The sequence below is a fragment of the Sarcophilus harrisii genome, chromosome 5 (genome assembly GCF_902635505.1).
Source record: "Sarcophilus harrisii chromosome 5, mSarHar1.11, whole genome shotgun sequence".
NCBI classification, from domain to species: Eukaryota; Metazoa; Chordata; class Mammalia; order Dasyuromorphia; family Dasyuridae; genus Sarcophilus; species Sarcophilus harrisii.
The window spans coordinates 146,930,141-146,949,411 of NC_045430.1; the positions used below are offsets into that span (position 1 = coordinate 146,930,141).

A 19,271-nucleotide genomic window follows, 5' to 3' on the forward strand; every position below is an offset into this window, starting at 1 on the left:
TTAGAAGAAGTGTTATTCCATAAAACAATTAAAAGGAGTATAGGTTTAAAAAAAAAATAACACAGAAAAATGATGGGACAGCAGTTAAGATGGAATGGTAGGAGGAAGTAGTACAGCCCAGCTCCCCCTCACAGCTTCATCATATAAAAATATACTACAGATTAATACAAGGAAAAAAAAATCATAGGGAGTCATTTTTACAGACTAAGTCAACACAGGGAGACAAAGGGGTCTGTGGATATTGGGGACAGGTGTACCCAGGAGGGTGCCATCTTCAAGAGCAAGTACTGAAAAATAGCCGAGTGTTCTCCAGCAAGTACTGGAAAGAATTTAGCTGTCTGTAGGGCAAAAAGAAGTCCCAGAGCAATCTGATCTTCCTAAAGAGGACAGGAACAGGTGCTAACTAGCAGCTCGATCAACCATATCTCAGAGCTCCACCCCAGATTTCCCACCAACCAAGAGGGTGACTTGAACCTAAATTTTAAGCACCAGGGCAAGAAGCAGTTAGGAGTCCTAACGTATTATCTAAGGAACAGGAACAGAAGTAGTAGCAACTTTGTGACCCTGACCCTAGGAAGGAGCCGGGATTCAATGCAAGCACCCAGTCCACTGTAAAGTCTATGGAATAATCAGAACAGGGAATTCAGGCCAAAGTAAAGGGGAGTCATTGGTCTTTTTGAATCTGCAGAGCCTTCCACCTGGCTGACAGTGATTGATTGGAGGAGAGATTTAATAGCTTAGCACAAGAAGTACAGAACCTTATCCAAGCAACAGAATTTTTGAAAATTAGATTGGACTAAATAAAAGTTGATGACTCCATGAAACAACAAGAAATATTAAGATAGAGTTAAAAGACTGGAAAAAAAGAATTCAAGTCAACATTTATTAAATGTCTATTTATTAAGGCACTGTTTTTAGAATAAAATCAAAAGATTGAAAAAAAAGAAAACAAAAGAAATCTAATATCAAAACTACTTAGAAGGTAGGTCAAGGAGAGAACATTTAAGAGTCATAGAACTATTAGTAATCTGAGAAAGCAATTACAACAGAGAAGTAAGCAGAGATTAGAAATTGAGAAATGAATGGGTAGTCAGGTACCAGATTGCCTCTCTGATAATGAAGCAGATGAAAGATAATAATAATTATTTAAATTGTATGTTTGTAACAAATTAAGCTTTGCTTTTCTAAAAACTACATAAGGTAATACAAGTATTGCCATCTTCATTTTAGGATAGTCATAATAGTTCAGTTTATCATGGAAACAATCAACATAAACTTGGATAGATTTCAAGTGATAGTGAAAGATACAAGAGTCTGGCATATTTAACTCTGTGAGAAAGGAAACAGATAGTATTATCCTCGTTTTATAGATGAGGAAACAGAGACTACAAATCATACAGTAAAACTTTGAGCTAGTATGTGAACTTGTTTTCTGGTTTCTAATTGCAAATACAGATTTCTTTCCATTTCACTACAATGAAAGTTATGACATCCCTCCCCCAAAAGACATCATATTTCAAGAAATTACAAAAAGTTCTATTTCTTAGAACTATAGAACAAAATGAAAATAGAAAGAATGTGCACAAGAGAAAAATTGAACAATAACAACAAGGTAAAGAGAAACTACATTATTCTGAAAAGTATTGAATTAATATCAGTGATCAATGAATGGTATAGTAGAACTAATTACAGGGAGAAATAGACAGTAATTCAATAATCATAGGTGCTCCCTTTAAATCAAAGCAAATATAATAAAAGTAAAAAGAAAGAAGTTCAAGAACTTAAAGTTGAATAGGATTTTAGAAAAGTTAGATATATTAAAACTCTAGTGATTATTGGATAATAATAGAAAGGAATAGACATTCTCAGTTATGCATGAAACTTACCAACAAAAACATATTTAGGCCATAAAAACCTCACAAACACAGCAAATAAAACAAAATACTAAACACATGCAATAAATATTAGATTCAATAAAGATCTGCTGACAACATGAGGAAAAGTTAATTGGGTAGTTCAAAGAACAAATCATAAAAACAACAGGTAGTTTCAATAAATATAATAGCAACAATGAACTACATGGTTGAGATATCATCAAAGCAATCCTTAACAGGAAATAGAAATCTCTAAATAATCTACTGTGCCCCACCATCGCCAACGATGTTCTACACTAAGTATAAGTAAAAGAGGGATTTCCCCATAGATGGTGAGATCTTCAACATGACTCTCTCATAGATTTAGAAGGAAATGACTTTCAAGGTCATCTAGTCTAGCCTTCTCATTTTAAGTTAATGAAATTGAGGCCCAAAAGTATATATGACCAGACCTAGATCATACAACCTTAAGTGCTTGGAAATTTTTAAGAATTACATAAATTTCAGTTATTACAATAACAATGGTCCTGACAGAAATTAGATTTAGATCAGCACCTCATACTACGTGCCAAAAAAAAGCTCCAAATAGATATATAAGCAATCTGTAAAAAGTTACATTATAAACAAATTGGAACAAGGAAGAAATTACCTTTTGTGTTAATGGGTAGAAGAAGAGTTCATGACAAATATGATAGAGAGAAGGTCACAAAAGATAAAAATGAACATTTTTTATTTTATAAAATTAAAAATTTTTGTGCAAACAAATCTAAAATAATCAAAATTAGAAGGGAACTAAGAACTACTCCCCAATAAATAAATTGTCAAAGGATATAAATGGGGATTTATCAAAGGAAGAAATTCAAAATATTGACAACCATATGAAAAAATCACTGATAAGAGAAATGCAAATTAAAGCAAGCTTGAAGTTCCATCTTATAACAATACAATTAGCAAAGTTGACAAAAAAAGGAAAATAATAAATATTTCAGGAATAAACTAAACTATTGGTAGAGGTTCAGATGAGTCTAGCAATTCTGCTAAGCAATTTGGATCTAAGTTTCCAACTATGCATACTTTTCAATGCAGCAACAGTCTACAAAACCTATACTCCAAAGAGATCAAAGAAAAAGAAAAGGGTTGTGTGTACAAAAATATTTATAGCCATTATTTAACAGTAGCCAAAAAAATGGAAATTAGGCAGCCATCTTCATCTTGAGGAATGGCTATACAAATGATGAAATATTAATATAATGGGATATTACTATACCCAAAGAAATTATGAAATGGACATGTCATTCCAGAAGAAAATGGGAAAACTTCTATGGATATAGAGTGAAGGAAACAGAATTAGAATAATTTCTAACCACCTTAATTATAAATATACAACATAAATATAAATAAAATAAATCAATATGATGAAAATAAAATTAAAAAATAGAAAAATAACACTAATAACTTTGGTACAGAGAACAACTGTGAAAGACTAGAACTCAGAACAATACAATGACAAACCATGAATTCATCATGCTGAAGTTTAAACATACCACATCCCACCTGTTAGAGAAGTGGTGAACTTAAAATTCAGAGACACATTTTCAGGCATGGTCAATTCTGGAGCTTATTTTGCTAGACTATGCTTATTTATAAAGAGAGTGTTATGGGGGGGAGGGGGAGTTATTGTTCAGTAGAACAGTGGGAGGAACAAACTGCAAATCCACATAAAAATAAATAAAATTAAAATTAAACTGGCCCTGAGTACAGCAGCTGAGATTACAAAGAATTACACAGAGAAATACATGCAGAATGGAGCAAGAATCCAATATATCATGTTTTGCTTTTTCCCAACTACCTGTCCACTGTACTACCAGAAGCCCACATTATTGTTCCACTGGGATGGAACAGATCACACTTGCCAACAGGGTTAGCCCAACTACCCTACATCATATTCCACTTAAAGAATAAAATGCTTATAATCCCAGTCTCCCATATTTGATACAGAGTGACTAAATGAAGAGTTGTCACACTACTCCATATTACAAAGTTTAGCAGCCTCTATGCTATGTCAAAGCTAAGTTGGTTTCCTACAAAGAATGTTCATTTTCATGCATTTTCATGTTTCATGTCCAATTGTGACATATTTAAGAGAACTGAAAGCTTTTCAGATTTCTTTGAATAGTAACAAATTGGACAGAATTTAGAATGTTTGTAAAAACAACAACAATAAACCTGATTCATTCAATTTATAGTACCAAGAGGCCCAAGAGGCCCTATTCTTTCCTTCTTCTAGTATCTAGATTTGATGTATTAACGACATTTTTATTTTTCACTTTTATCAGAAAAAATAGGACTTAGCCAAATATCTTGCCCTCTCCATGGCTTCTCCTCTATTTCCTTCCAGCTAGGACAATAACCTTCCTCCCCAGGACCTCCCCAGACCATGCTCCCCTATCCTGGCAAAATTAATCTTCGTTCATTACATTTTGCTAGATGGACCATGTTTCCTATCCCATCTGGTCATCCATAAGGAAACCATGTCCTCACCAAGTATCTTGCTAACTGCCATACTCAACTGTTAACCTTCTAGCTCCTGCTTTAAGAACAGTAATCAAATCAAGTCAATACTACCACTGCTACTAAAAAAAGCATAACAATCAGCTGTACTGGGACTCCATTCATAATTCCTGTGTCTCCCTCAATCTTCCTGTTTACTCCACCCCAGCCTCAGCACCCAGAGCAGCTATCTAGTAATTTCAGGCTTATGAAAGAAAATAGTATCAAAGAAGATGTACAGATTAATAGAACATTCACAGAACCACAGAATTCAAAAGGTGGAAGAGACTTCAGTCGGCATCCCATCTAACCCACAAACAAAAGAAAGACTATAATTTACATGAAGAACCACCTGTCAAAGTAGCCCATTCTTCTTTCAGACAATTTGAATTGTAAGGATTTTTCCTGACATTAAACCAACTGTCTTTTTGCAACTTCCACTCAATGCTCCCAGTTCTGCCCTCTAGAACCAAACAAACCAAGTCTATTCCCTTCTCTACAATTTGAACTTTTGGTCCACAAAAATCACCAGATCTTTTTCAGAACCATCATAGTGTAATTATGCTTCCTCCACCATTTTGCTTGTGAGGCAGATTTTTTTTAGTACACAAGAATTGACATTCTCATAACCTCAATCTAAGATCTTGGATATTGTAATCAAAATTATCCATTTTGCATTTCTTAAATGCTCTCTAGTTCTTCTCCATAATTCCTCCCTTCTCCATAGATCTGACAGATAGAGTATCCCTTGCTCTTCTAATTTGCTAATTGTTTCACCCTTTATATGTAAATCATGAACCCATTTTGACCTTATCTTGATATAGGGTGTGAGGTGTTGATCTATGCCTAGTTTGTCTTGCTATTTTCCAATTTTTCCTAAAATTTTTGTCAAATAGCAAGTTCTTATCCAAGAAGTTGTAGTTTGGGGATTTATCAGTCAATGACTATAGTCACTGACTACTGTATCATCTCATTCTTAACACTTCATCTCAAAAAAAAATGTTATTAGATTCTTCTTTAAAAGCTTTGTTTACATCAAATCCACAGTACTCTCTCATCTACTATTTAGCAATCCTGTTAAAATAGAAATGAGGTTAGTCTAGAATGAGCAGTTCTTGATGAGGCCATGATGACTCTTTGTAATTACCCATTAGGGAGCAAGGTGTAAATGATGAGGGGAGCCCAAAACTGAAGGGGGATCCCAAAACTCTCTAAATCTCTCTGAAAACTCCTTCAAAGAGAAATTCTCCTTGAACCCTGCCCCACCCAAAGGAACAGAGATAAAGTGGTTTATCTTAGTGGGACTAGTTGAAGTAATCTCATTTAGTTGGACATCTAGATTTCTATTGACTCCTATTGTTGGCTCAAAACCACTCCCAGTAAGTGGTCTCATCTAGGCCTGGGGGCAGTGACAGCATTTAGGGAATCTCATTTGATTGAAACTTCTATCTCAAATTTTCTTATAAAAATGCCAACTTGGGGCTCAGTCCTTGCAGAGGACCTAACATGCCATGCCATGCATACCAAGGAACCCTCTGCCCGCTGAAATGATATTCTTTTTCAGCATTACCCTCTCTTTATCTCCCTCACCTATACCCCTAACAAGACTTTATACCTCTCTGTCAGGCTCTCTCGACTAGAAACTTTACTTCTTTGTAAGGACCTAGCTACTAAGGAATTCAGTCTTTCTATTCATGCATAGCAAAGGCTGACTTCCCAATGCCAATAATAAACCTCTTTTTACCAGTCCAGCTTTTTGGGTTTGTAAATTTCTTTATGAAGGATCTCTGTGCTGACAGAAGGGGATTCCCACAACTCCCTACCTTGCATGAATCCTAAGGGGACTTAGAGAAGCAAAACCTCTTCATTTGATTTCCTGAACTCCAAACTTGCTATTTAACCTCATCATCTAACTCCCTGACCACCAGGAATCCTAACCCTAATCTCATCATTTGGTTCCCTGACTCTAAATCTCATCATAACAACAGAGAATTGGATTTAGATTCAGAAAAATCTGAGTTCAAATCCTTCTTTAAACACTTGTTACCTTGTGTAACCAAGTGTTTACCAAGGTAAACACTATTACCTTGGACAAGAAACAACTTCTATTATCCTCAGTTTCTTCACCTGAAAAATTAGGGTAATTACTAGCACCTACCTCTCAGAGTTGTTATGAGAACCAGATCATATAACATATACAAAGGACTTCGGAAACCTTAAAGTGCTACATAAGTGCTATCTACAATTATTATTATGGGTGGTTGCTAGCCATGTCTTTAATGATCTATTCTGGACTTTTCTTAAAAACCAAAGTCAAGTTTAGTGGCTTATATGTTTTAGTCTCTTCCTTGCTTTGAAAACTGGGACAACATTTGCCCTTCTCCAATCTTGTAGTACCTCTCATTTTCTATGCTCTTTCAAATATGTGATTTTCAAACAGCAACTTGATCATCACCTCTGCTAGACCTTATACTACTTAAGGATTTAGCCTATCGGGGCCCAAAATATATTAATTCATCAAGAGCAACCTGGTACTGTCTTAACAACCTCTTCCTCATTTTAGATATGAACTTCCTAGTAATTATTTTTGTCCTACAATATCTAGTACAAAGGTCATTCGCCTTCTCAAAGAAAACAGAAACAAAATAAAAATGAATTTATTTCAGTTTTGCCTTTTTATTATACATTAGTGTCGTCCATACATGCCTTCTTTGAACTTTCCTTTTTTTCTCTCAATATAGCAAGGAACAATGCTACATATAAAGATTAAAAAAAATGAAACCATTCCTAACCTCAAGGAGCTATTCTACTGTTCCAAGAAAATGGTACAAAATAAAGGTAAAACTAATAGTTCCATTGGAACATGGAGTGTGGGGAGAGAATCAGTATGAAAAAAAAAAAAAGCTGGAAAAATAAGGTGAAGTCAAAGTATAAAGATTCCTATATGTTAGGTTTTAGAGTTATTATTTTATCCTATATTCATTGGAGAAATACTGAATGACCTTAAAAATATAAAGACTCATAATAAATCCTTTTTCATAATCTTTTCTTTGATGTTAAAATTATTCAATGGTTAGGTTAGTGGTTAGGTGTTTCCATTTTCTGTTTTTCTTTCCACACGGTTATAATTTGTTTTGATTATATTTTTAAAATCATACTTAGAAAAAAATGAATATTTTAGCAGGAATTTCTAAGTTACAAATATAACCTGAATTTAAGGACAGCTCAACAAGATTAAATAATTTATGAGCATTAGATAAAATATTTCTTTGACTTAAGATTGAAAACCATATATTTTTAAACTACCTCATAGAATACAGAACAAATAAAATGCTTGTAAAAAGTTCTCAAGCTCTAAGTCATAATTATACCAACAGCCTCCCATAAATTCATCAATTCACGCCTCTCCTACTTTGAAAGGCATATAAAAACAGCATGCAAATTTTCATAAGGTAAAATTGTCATAAATTGAAATATGTCGAATTTCATCTTTTTTAATGTGTTCCATGCAGACACACAATAATGGAACTTATATATTTCACCAAATAGAAAAAGAGATTTTTATCCAACTTAAGAAGCTCTACTAATGAATAAGCATGAGAGATATAGTGAATCTGTATAACACACAGCCCCAGTTCTTAAGCGATGACACTCTAAAATGCAAAAATAGAAAACACAAACATTTTAAGAAAACTAAACATGCAACAAACTAAAACCAATGTTGGATCATTCAGGAATCCACTTGATATCAAATGATGCCTTAAAAATCAAACAAAGCAAAAGAGAAAAATCCTTAGCTTTCTTTGATGATGTACAGATGTAATTTCTGCATTTTTAAATATTATTGAAATTTTTTAATGAATTCTATGATCCCAAAAGCTAACTATAAGTTAACAGTAGGAAATATAGGTTTCATCACACAATTAAAATCCACATTTTAATAATACATGAAAAAAAAGATCTAATTATAAATTTATACATATTTTTTACTAACCTGTACTATTACTCTTTCAGGTAACTTTGAAATGTCAAATGAAGGTGTAAGTACTGAATCCGAAGATGATAGGGTAGCTATTGATGGATATCTTTCAAGGCAATTACCGCTTTCTGTAATCTGTCCAGTTTCCTTTTTTTGTTGTTTTATCATTTTTTCTTTTTCGACCTTTTTCTATGGTAGAAACAATTTAAACTTTTATTTGTAATGCAATTCAATGTGTCTCACAAGCATATTTTTGGCACTAGAAATTCTAAAACATTTCCAGAGTTTTTCATAGAGTTGTTTTCTTAACTAGAAGGCATCTCAAAAGTTAATCTAAGACTCCTATGGCCATCTGATCCCTTCTCAGAAGGGTATTTTAAAGTATAGAAAATAAAATAAATAGTAAATCTATTATGTTGAAGCATGTTTATTAAGACACTATAAAATCAAATTTAGATTCCTGAAGTTAAAAAAAAAAACCACTGAGCAAATAAACACTCTTTGATTAATAAATGAGAAAACGGATACAGAGAGATATTTTAAGAAATTTGCCTTAGGTCATATATGATAAAGCTGATGCATAGAATGAAAAACTTACTGGTTACTAGAAGTATAAATTGGTCTATCAATGACTATGACATGATTAATATTTTTTAACTTAGTTCATTATCTAAGGGGACAAAATCACATATTTTAAATTTAATAAAATTATGCATACCCATATTCTCATAACTCAAGAGAAATACCAACCGACAGCTACTATATCATTAGTATTTTTCAAATTTTATATATATTTTTTTTCAATTTTTCAGACATAATATATAAAGGTGATGAGACTAGGGAGTTTCTTTGTTTTTTGATAAACACATTAGTTCTTATGTATGTAAGTAAGCACTGTTAACATTTAAAATGGTTACCTGAAAAGGTATCCAATGATGCTACCTTTCCTTAAAATATTTAAATTTTTTCTTTTAATAATAATAGTTAGCAATTACATAGTGCTTACCATGTGCTGGGGCACTGTGCTTTACAATTTTTCTTATTTGATCTTCACAACAACCCTGAAAAGTAAGTCGGTTCTTACTTCTATTATACAGATAAGGAAATTAAGGCAAATGGGGATTAAGCAATTTACCCAGAGTCACATAGCTAGTAAGTTTCTGAGGTCACATTGGAATTCAGGTCTGCCTAATTCCAGGTTCAGTAAACCACCCACTATGCTACCTTCAGAGCCTGTAGAACAGTGGTTCTCAAAGTATGGTCTAGAGAATCCTAGGGATCTCTGAAACCCTTTTAGAAGGTCTACAAATTCAAAAATAGTTTTTATTTCCAATATAGTAAATGTGTATAAATATAATCCAGATAAACAAAAATGCTTTGGAGAGATCCTCAATAATTTTTAATAGGATAAAGATATTGAAAACAAAAGTTTGAGAACCACTGCTGTAGAACATGTCAGTCAATAGATCAGTCAACAAGCTTTTTTGAGCACTTATTATGCTGAACTCCTCAGTGGTGGTCTGATGCAGCAAGTAGCACTTGAGCTGTGTTGAAGAGAAATCAGATTCTAAGAGATGAGCAGGAAGCATGTTCTAAGCATGACAACATGAGTTACAATGTCATCTAAAGTAAAGAATAGTTCAGAGTCTTTGGAATGAAGAGTACCCAAGGAAAACAATATGAATGACTGAAAATGCAGAAGTGGGTCAGATTGTGGAAGGGTTTAAAAATCAAGAAGAGAAGTTTCTATTTTATGCTGGAGTGCCTAAGGGGCCAGGCAAGATATCCAAGAGTGACATAGTCCAATCTGTATTTTAGGAATACTGACATTTCCTTTGAGAGTTTAATCAACATAAAGAAAGCACCGTAATAAGAAGCCCCAAAAAGTCTTAACAAGTGCCTCCACTAGCAAACAAACATCAGTGTAGTACAGGAGAGCTTGCTCTGCTCAAATCCTGCCAGTCCTAACTAGCCGGGTGACCCAAAAAATCTCTCTAGACTGGTTTCTTTGTGTATAAATAAAGGTGTTAAACCTGATGACTTACAAAATTATTTTTAGCTCTAAATCTATGGCTCTATGATTCTTACCAAGCAGAGACATGACAGCTAAGAGTAACACAGATTTAGAATTCAAGCTCCTTTGCTAAATATTATAGAAGAGCACAGCCTCATAAAATAGCAAGAAGCAGAGGAGGAAAAAATTAGCTCATAAAAGTCTTGGCATGGGACTCAACTAAGTCTGATTTAAGAGATGAAACTGGAAAAAAAGAATAATGAATAGCTTTCTTTAGAATTTATCTATCTCTAAATATTTCTATAACAAAAGATTTTCTTCAATAAATAATAATAGGTGTCTTAATAAATGCTTTAAGATTTTCAAAAGCACTTTCCTTAGGTGAATTCCCTTACAATTCTCACAATAACTCTATTTAGTCTGCCTCCCAACTTCCAATGACAGTGGAACCACATTTGAACTCAAGATCTCAATAAATGAAATCCTTTATCAAAAAGAAGAAATGGTTCTAAAGAAGATAAAAAAAGGATTTGAAGTCCAATGAAAAGATATAGAATATATAGGATACAAAACCAGAGGACCCTATTTCAAACATCAGCTCTGCCTCTTATTTGTGATGTTGGAAAAGGTATATAATCTCTCTCAGCCTCAGCTTCCTCATCTCTAAAATAAGGGAATAGGATCTGATGAGCTTTAAGATTCTTTCTAGCCCTAAATCGATAATCTAATATGACAGGAAAAACAATTGTACTAGATCAAGTATATACAAGGAAGAAATTAATGATGGAGAGGACATAATTCGGAAGTTGTTTAGGGATTGGGTCTCAAGACATGTGAAATAAGGAAACTATCAAATATTTAAGTAAAATAGATTGTTGAGGGGAAAGTCTGACATTAATAATTAGAAAAATACATATTTTAAAAATCAGGTTTCACCTCATGCCCATGAAATTGGCAAAGATGATAAAAGAAAAGAGTCAACATTGGAGGAGCAATGATGATAAAAGATAAATATGGCAAATGACAGAAAGCCTGTAAGAAAATGAGAACATTAATATACCATGGCTGTGGCTATGAATTGGTATAACTATTCTGGAAAATAGGTTTGTAATTATGCCATAATATTCATCAACTTATTAGGTCATCAATTTACTCAGTAATCTCACTAAAACATATTAGAGATATCTCTTCCTGAAGCCTCTCTGATAGTAACTATTTCCATCTTTAACCAAACTTGCCATTTCATTGAGTACCAGTTAGTACCATGGTATTGTTTTAATCTGCATTTCTAGCAATAGTGATTTGTAGCATTTTTATATGGTTACTGATAGTTTACTTTTGATAGTTATTCTCTTGAAAAATATTTGTCTAAATTTCTAGTTATGTGAAAAAAAATGCTCTAAATCACAATTAATCAGAGAAATGTAAATTAAGACAACGCTTAAGTCCCACTACACACCTTTCAGACAAGCTAAGATGAAAGGAAAAGATAGTAATTAGTGTTGGAAGGGCTGTGGGAAAATGGTACACTAATATATCATTGGTAGAGTTGTGAACAGATCCAAACATTCTGGAGAGCAATTTGGAACTATGCTCAAAAAGTTATCAAACTGTGCATAGCCTTTGATCCAGCCATGTTTTTACTGGGCTTATGTCCCAAAGAGATCTTAAAGAAGGGAAAAGGACCCAAGTGTGCCAAAATGTTTGTGGCAGCCCTTTTTGCAGTGGCAAGAAACTGAAATTGAATGGAAATTCTCCATCAAATGGAGAATGGCTAAGTAAGTTATGGTATATGAATGTGATGGAATATTATTGTTCTATAAGAAACGACAAGCAGGATAATTTCAGAGAGGCTTGGGGAGACTTACATGAACTGATGTTAAGTGAAATGAGCAGAATCAGAAGATCACTGTACACAGCAACAAGATTATATGATGATCAATTCTGATGGACATAACTCTTTCCAACAATGAGGCAGTTGATGCCAGTTCCAAAGGTCTTGTAATGGAGAGAGCCAGCTGCACCCAGAGAGAGGACTATGGGAACTGAGTGTGGGTCACAACATAACATTTTCACTTTTTTGTTGTTTGCTTGCATTTTTGTTTTCTTTCTCATTTCTTTTCCTTTTTGGTCTGATTTTTCTTGTGAAGCATGATAATTGTGGAAATATATACAGAAGAAATGCACATGTTTAACCTGTATCAGATTACTTGCCATTTAGGAAAGGAGATGGGAGAACAGGAAGGAGAAAAAAAATTTGGAATACAAGATTTTGCAAGACAATGTTGAAAACTATCTATACAAGTGTTTTGAAAATAAAAAGCTCTATTTAAAAAAAAAAAGAATTTGTTTATATCCATTGTTTATCTACTGAAGAGGAGCTCTTGGTTTCACATGTTTATGTGATTTCCTTATATAAAAACTTGAAGATCAGACCCAAATCAGAGATTTCTAGTGCAAAGATCTTCTATAATTCAATGTTTATCTTATTATTGTAGCTGATTTTATTAGCCATGATTTTCTATTAAAAACTTTAAAATTGGATATAGCTGAAACTGTTTTGTCTTTTTACCATTTGTCTAAAATCCATTGAAATATCAAATCATTAAAGCTAAAGTAACAATCAACTCTCAATTTTCCGTGAGTAAATTATTTAAGTTTTCAAAATCTCATTGACCTGATATTGCTTCTTTCTCCACAACTCTAGTAAAGAATACTGTGGATAAGAGCACTCATTTACTCTAAATAGTTTTTAAAAAACTGTCTTTTAAAGGAAACTTTTAGAGGAAGTTACAAACCATGATCTCTTTGCCTCAAAAATAAATAATATAAGATACAGAGTAAAAATACAGCTCTACCATAAGCTGGGTATTTTCCATTAGTCTGAGAGGAAATGCTCTCCATTTTCATAATGGAGAAAAAAATAAGAAACTCTAGAAAGAAGTTAAGAAGCTTTCTAGTTTCTTCTTACATTTTTTGTTACTCATTAGTGAATTACTAAGCTTGAAATATCCTGAACTCTCACATGAGAGAAAATTAAATTCAAATATAAATATAAAAATAGCTTCCAAAGGTAAAAATACATGATTTAGGCATTGGCTAGGTTTTGCCATGATCCTCAGAGAACTTCACATATAGATTAATGAGGTGAAAATCCATTATGATGACATTTTTACATCCACAAAATATATACACTTTTGTTTTTTAGAAGTGTAATTTTGGTATTCATGAATTGTAAAAACTAGAGATAAAGCCTCTTTAGCAGTAAATCAGTAAATATTTTAAATTTTATAGAGGAGAAATGAGAAGTACTATAAGGATAGTATTACCATAAATGTGTAAAAATCATCAACCAATATGTTGTAAGAAAATATAATTTTATGCATAAAATATTTAAATTCATATCAGAGTGCAGATATTTGCCATCCTGGAATCAACCGTCTTATTCCAGCTTCATTTATTTTGTAATCTCATATGCTTGTTTTAAATTTGACTAAAATACTACCCCAGTCAAACCTGGAGAAGCACTAACATGAACTAGTCTCTTCTTGTGTCCAGACATGAAAACACTTTGAATCCCTTTTTTAGCAAAAGATTCAAGAAAATCTAACTTCACAAAAAAAGTCCTAAGCCATTTCTTTCTCAAGTAGGAGAAATTAATTTATGGCTTTTGTTAATCACCAAATCTTACAACTTTTATTTACAAAGATGAAGGAATTCAATATTTAATGCTGGGGGTACAAGGTTTTCAAGCTGGAAAAAATTAGAAAAACTCCTTTGGTATTTTCATGAGTTGCTTTGGCATGGATATAAGGAAGTTCACTATATGGTACTGGCTAAGCTCAAGCTAGCTTAGAAATCATGCCAAGTCTCTCATTAAGGTATTCCAAGAAATTCTGTGGGAGCTACATTTGGCTGGAAGTACAATTGAGAAAGAAGACATAAGAGGGGAGATAATGAGAGTACAGAGAATCCTCAACTTTCAAAAGGGTTATCTTCCAAAATTGGCTTATAAATTGGTTTATTGAAACTTGGAATATATTTTTTCGTAGAAACACTGTTATAAATGTTGGCTGTTTCCATTTTTCCCACAAAAGGCTATTTCACGTGTTATTTAATTGATCTATGGCATTAGAATTTCTTATAATTTCTACCAGAAAATCCCCTTTGGCTCCAGCTTAAGACACCAGAAACTCATCAATTGCAGTCCTTCCTTCTAAGGGAAAATCTCCTCTTATTGTCCCCTGTTTTCAATGTGGTGAGTTCTCTCTTCTTTTCTTTCCTTCTGCCAGTGTTGAGAGATAGATCCTCTTCCTCCCATCCCACTCTTCTCTTTTCCTTATTCTAAGATGTTCTGAAGATAATACAGCTAAAAATAAGAGGGGAATTCCTCTTTTCTCTTCTGAAGCACTGTTAAGAGATTCTTCTTGACCTTTCTATTTTACTATAGGGACAAGCTGGGCGGTGGATGCTCTTGGTTGTAGGCTTAGAGCACAGAGTCCAGGATTCCCCTCTTGGAAAATATGATGGTAGCTTCAATAATTAAAGACTGCTCCCAAGGGGTGCTGACTCAGACAGAGGAGTTCTTCTGGTTGTAGTTCCTAAGAATCAAGGCCTTTTCTCTCAACATCTTATGGTCATATACTGTCTTGTATGCATGTTGCTCCCTTCCACCACCTCTCCAAAGCCATTTTTGTAGTTTATTTTTCTCTTGTAATCATAGTTACATGTGCAATCTATCCAAACTAGTGGAAAGAAAAAGGAATTGCAGCAAGTGGAAAAAGGTAGAGAGACGTTCTCCCCAGTCAGAAGAAAAGTTTTGGTGGTTAACACAAAACTGAACAAAACCAATAAACTTGGGAAAGTGGTCAACAATGGTAAGTTTCTTGGCCTTGTTCCCCTTGGATCAGAAATGTTGTAAAGCATCCAAAGAGTTATTGCCTGTTTTTCACCCTGCCAAAGAAAGCAGGTTTGCCATTCATACAATCAACCTTGGAAGAACAGATAAAAAACTGCGAGCCATATATGTGGCCCCAACATTACCCATGACCAAGAAACCTTGCGCAGACCAGTGAACTCAAGATCAAAGTTCTCCTTAGCACACTTCTCAAAGACTTGCCACCAGAGCTATTTTGGTGTATGAAGTTACCGGAGCGGTACATGAACCTAGGAATGATTCTGTGAAAGCAGATTTTCCTGATTCTTTCTTCTCTCCATCATTAAAAGCATTAATGTTTTCACTGTCTTTGGAACCTTGTTTGCAAATAGATCAAAAATAACTTGGTCCAATGGCATATTTTTGAAAGTCTTAGCTAGGAATCTGGATGCTGTTGGGGTAAATTCATGGCTCATGAGCACTCACTGAGGCTTCTTTACTAAAACAAGCTGATAACTACAAATACAAATCAAAGACATAATAAACAGGATTAGAGTTTGAAATTACCAGCCAATAAAGGCTTTAGGACACATTTCCAAAAGTCTGCTGTCTATTCCCCAAACACATATCTCCTGGGGAGCACTAGTCTTGCTCCCAATTGACCCATAGCCTCCTATGTGCACCAGCAGGAGGATTGTCATATCCTCCCCATTGACAGATGCCGGACAACCCCACTGAAAGCTAACAAGTGCTCAGTTGCAGAATGCTGAGCCTAATATGTCCACAGTTGGCTCCCTATATCCAGTTACTCCATTTTTCTCCCTTGCCTCTAGTTGCTTTGACTCCTGCTCCATCCTATGATCAAACAACTCCTCACTATCTGTATCCAGCACCTGGATCAGATCTTCATGTTAATAAATCTCCACACAGATTTTAAGAGATAAAATTCAGAAACTTTTCTACAATGAATGAGGCTTTCACTCAAGCCTATACATCAAAGCTTCTATAATTTTAAGTCATCATCCCATATAGGGTTAAGTAATTGAATATGGGAGTCACGAGAAATTGGGTAAAAAGTAAAAGATTTCTGCAATAAATGACCAAAAATTAATTTAAAATCAAATGTGATGAATCCAAGATGTTTCTGGCAGCCTTTGTCTGTGTTGCTTGTGTGATGTGGTTCTGAATACACAAGGTGTCCATGCACAATAGCTGCCAAAAAAAAAAAAAAAAAAAAACAACCTTGGCTCAGATTTGAGACAGGGCTATATAAAAATTTCTTAGTCAAAAAGGGGTCACAAATGGAAAAAATTTAAGAAGCCCTGCTCTCTCTCTATCTTTGTGTATATATATATATATATATATATATAGGCAACAAGGTGCCACAGTGGATAAAGTGCTGGACCTAGAATCAGGAAGACCTGAATTCAAATCTGGTCTCAGACACTTCCTGAGCAAGTCACTTAACCCTGTTTGCTTCAGTTACTTATCTGTAAAATGAGCTGGAAAAGGAAATGTCAAATATGGGGTCATGAAAAATAGGACACAATTGAATGATATATCTATACACAAATACCTACAGACACAAACACATACACCAGCAAAAAAAAATTTTTTTTGCACTTCCTGCAAATTACTTCCAATATCCTGGTATTACTTTCTTAGTATCCTAGCCATTCTCAGAATGGCTGACTACCCAATCTTTCAAATATTTGTTATGAGCTAACTCTCACTATCTTGTATTTTTCCCAGAGACTCAAGTTTCCTTAGAAAGACCCTATCTCTGGCTGAAATTCCTGGTGATCATCTCAAGCATCATCTGTTTCTCTCAGAGATTTTCTGAGCCAAGGACAGGACCAAGTAGGAGATGTGCTTCAGTTAACCTCTCTATGTAGAGACAGTGGTTGTGAGCCGTGATGTCTACTCCATTTCCTGACTCCAAAACACAAATCAATAAATAAATGGATTTTTTTGGGTGGTGAGAGCCACCCAAACTTCAACAGTGTGGTATAGTACCTATGGTATCATGTTGTTGGTGGCAATATATGCCTACAATAAAAATGCCACATACTTATTAACCTTCAGCTTAGGCCTCAAGGCCCCTAGCATATTTAGGAGTATAGGATTAAAATTCTCTGGCTACTAATTTTCGTGAGCATGTAAGATGTGTTTCTGAATATCTTGAGTCCTGCCAGAGATTCTCTGACTTCAAATCTATTGCTCTTTTTACTATACAAACCACTTTTCAGTATTCATTTGGGCAAAATGACTTGAAATTAACAAGTGGCATCTCAGTACTCTCTTAATAGACATTACACATCTTAAAGCCTAATTCCATACTAATCATTCTATTCTTTTCTAACAGGAGGTGCCCCCAAAACGCTCTGTCCTGGGTCCTTCTTCTTTGTCCATATTATTTCACTTTGTGAGTTCATCAGCTAGATTTAATTATTGTTTTCGTTGATGATTCTCAAAACTAACCACCCTGCCCTAAATTGACCTCTACCTTTGTATTTCCAACTGCTTTTTACAGATCTTGACCTAGATGTTCTGAAGACATCTTTAACTCAGCATGTCCAAAACTGAACTTATTTTTTTACCTACTAAACCCTTATACCTCCATACTATAAGACCACCCCCTTAGTCTTACATGCTCATCTCCTCACTGTTTCTTACCGCACACCAATATCCAATCTGTGACTTTACAATATCTCTTAAATACGTCCCTCTGATTCCTCCTTGATGCAAGTCCTTAACACCTCATGCTTAGATTATCACAACAGCCTGCCAGTGGATCTGCCTGTCTGTAAGTCCACTCCAAACCATCATCCTGCTAAAGTGCTTCTCCTAAAATGCAAGTCTGATTCCGTCATGTTCTCAATAAACTCAAGGGGCTCCCTATCATCTCCAAGATCAAATACAAAATTCTGTTTAGCATTTAACCCTCCTTTATAACCTAGACCCCCTCACCTACCTTTTTAGTCTCTTTACACCTTATTCCCTGACACATTCTCTTCAATACAATGACATTGACCACCTGGCTGTTCCTTGAATAAGAAACTTAGACAAAACTCTTCACTCAGATTCTGGCATTTTCTCTGGTTGTCACCCAAGTCCAAAATACTTTCCCTCCTCATCTCCACCTCCTGCTTTTCCTGTCTTCTTTCACATCCCAAACTAAAGTCTATATCCTATAGGAAGCCTTTCCCCAGTCCCTCTTAATTCTAGTGCTTTTTCTCTCTGTTCATTATTTTATTTTAATCCTTTCTATATAACTTGTTTATATATTTGTTTGCTTGTTGTCTCCCCCATTTGCTTGTGAACTCCTTCAGGGAAGGGACTATCTTTTATCTCTTTTTGTATCCCAAGTGCTTAGCACAGTGCGGGACATGTCGTAGGTACTTATTTTCTTGCTGACTGAAATACCTATGAGAATTATTTTTTAATTACTATTAGCCTACAGTAATGAAGTCTCCAGTTTAGTGATGATTCATTCCTTGAGCCTCCTATTACATTCCTGCTGAGCTCAAACTCTGTTCAAAGAGTTATATAGGAATATTCTGGTAAATGCTTCACAATTAAACATTCGGGGGGGGGGGGAAATTTGTGTGTGTATGCACCTACACTTAAGTTTTATCTGCATTAGTGATAGATTCTTATGCCTAAATAATCAAAGAAACAATAAATCAAGTCTTTAACTGTAGCAATTACCGATCAACTTTCCAAAGCTAAGTCAAACTGGCTCCAGCACCACCCGAGGAAAGCACCAAGTCTGAAGATTCCATAGTATCTGATTCTGAAACAGCCTCAGCCAATCTGCCTGTGACTTTCTCCACTTGTATCAGAAAAGACCCAGAAAGAAAGAGAATTTACTTAGACTCCTCACAGTTCTTATGTCCTCTTGTCACTAAGTTGTCAACTGACATCAGGATATACAGCAATACAGCTACCAATTTCAGCTATCACTGACTGGCCTAA

The 19,271-nt window shown here is 34.5% G+C and overlaps 1 protein-coding gene across 1 annotated transcript in view; it reads right to left on the bottom strand.

Annotated features, from left to right (window-relative positions):
- The window catches only part of FBXL13 (F-box and leucine rich repeat protein 13), a 247,639-nt gene that overhangs the window by 217,601 nt on the left and 10,767 nt on the right, over positions 1–19,271 (bottom strand). Inside the window, exon 3 of the mRNA XM_031938696.1 lies at positions 8,419–8,592. Coding sequence (XP_031794556.1) covers positions 8,419–8,571 — 153 coding nt within the window. The 5' untranslated portion in view covers positions 8,572–8,592. The remainder of the gene's footprint in view (positions 1–8,418; positions 8,593–19,271) is intronic.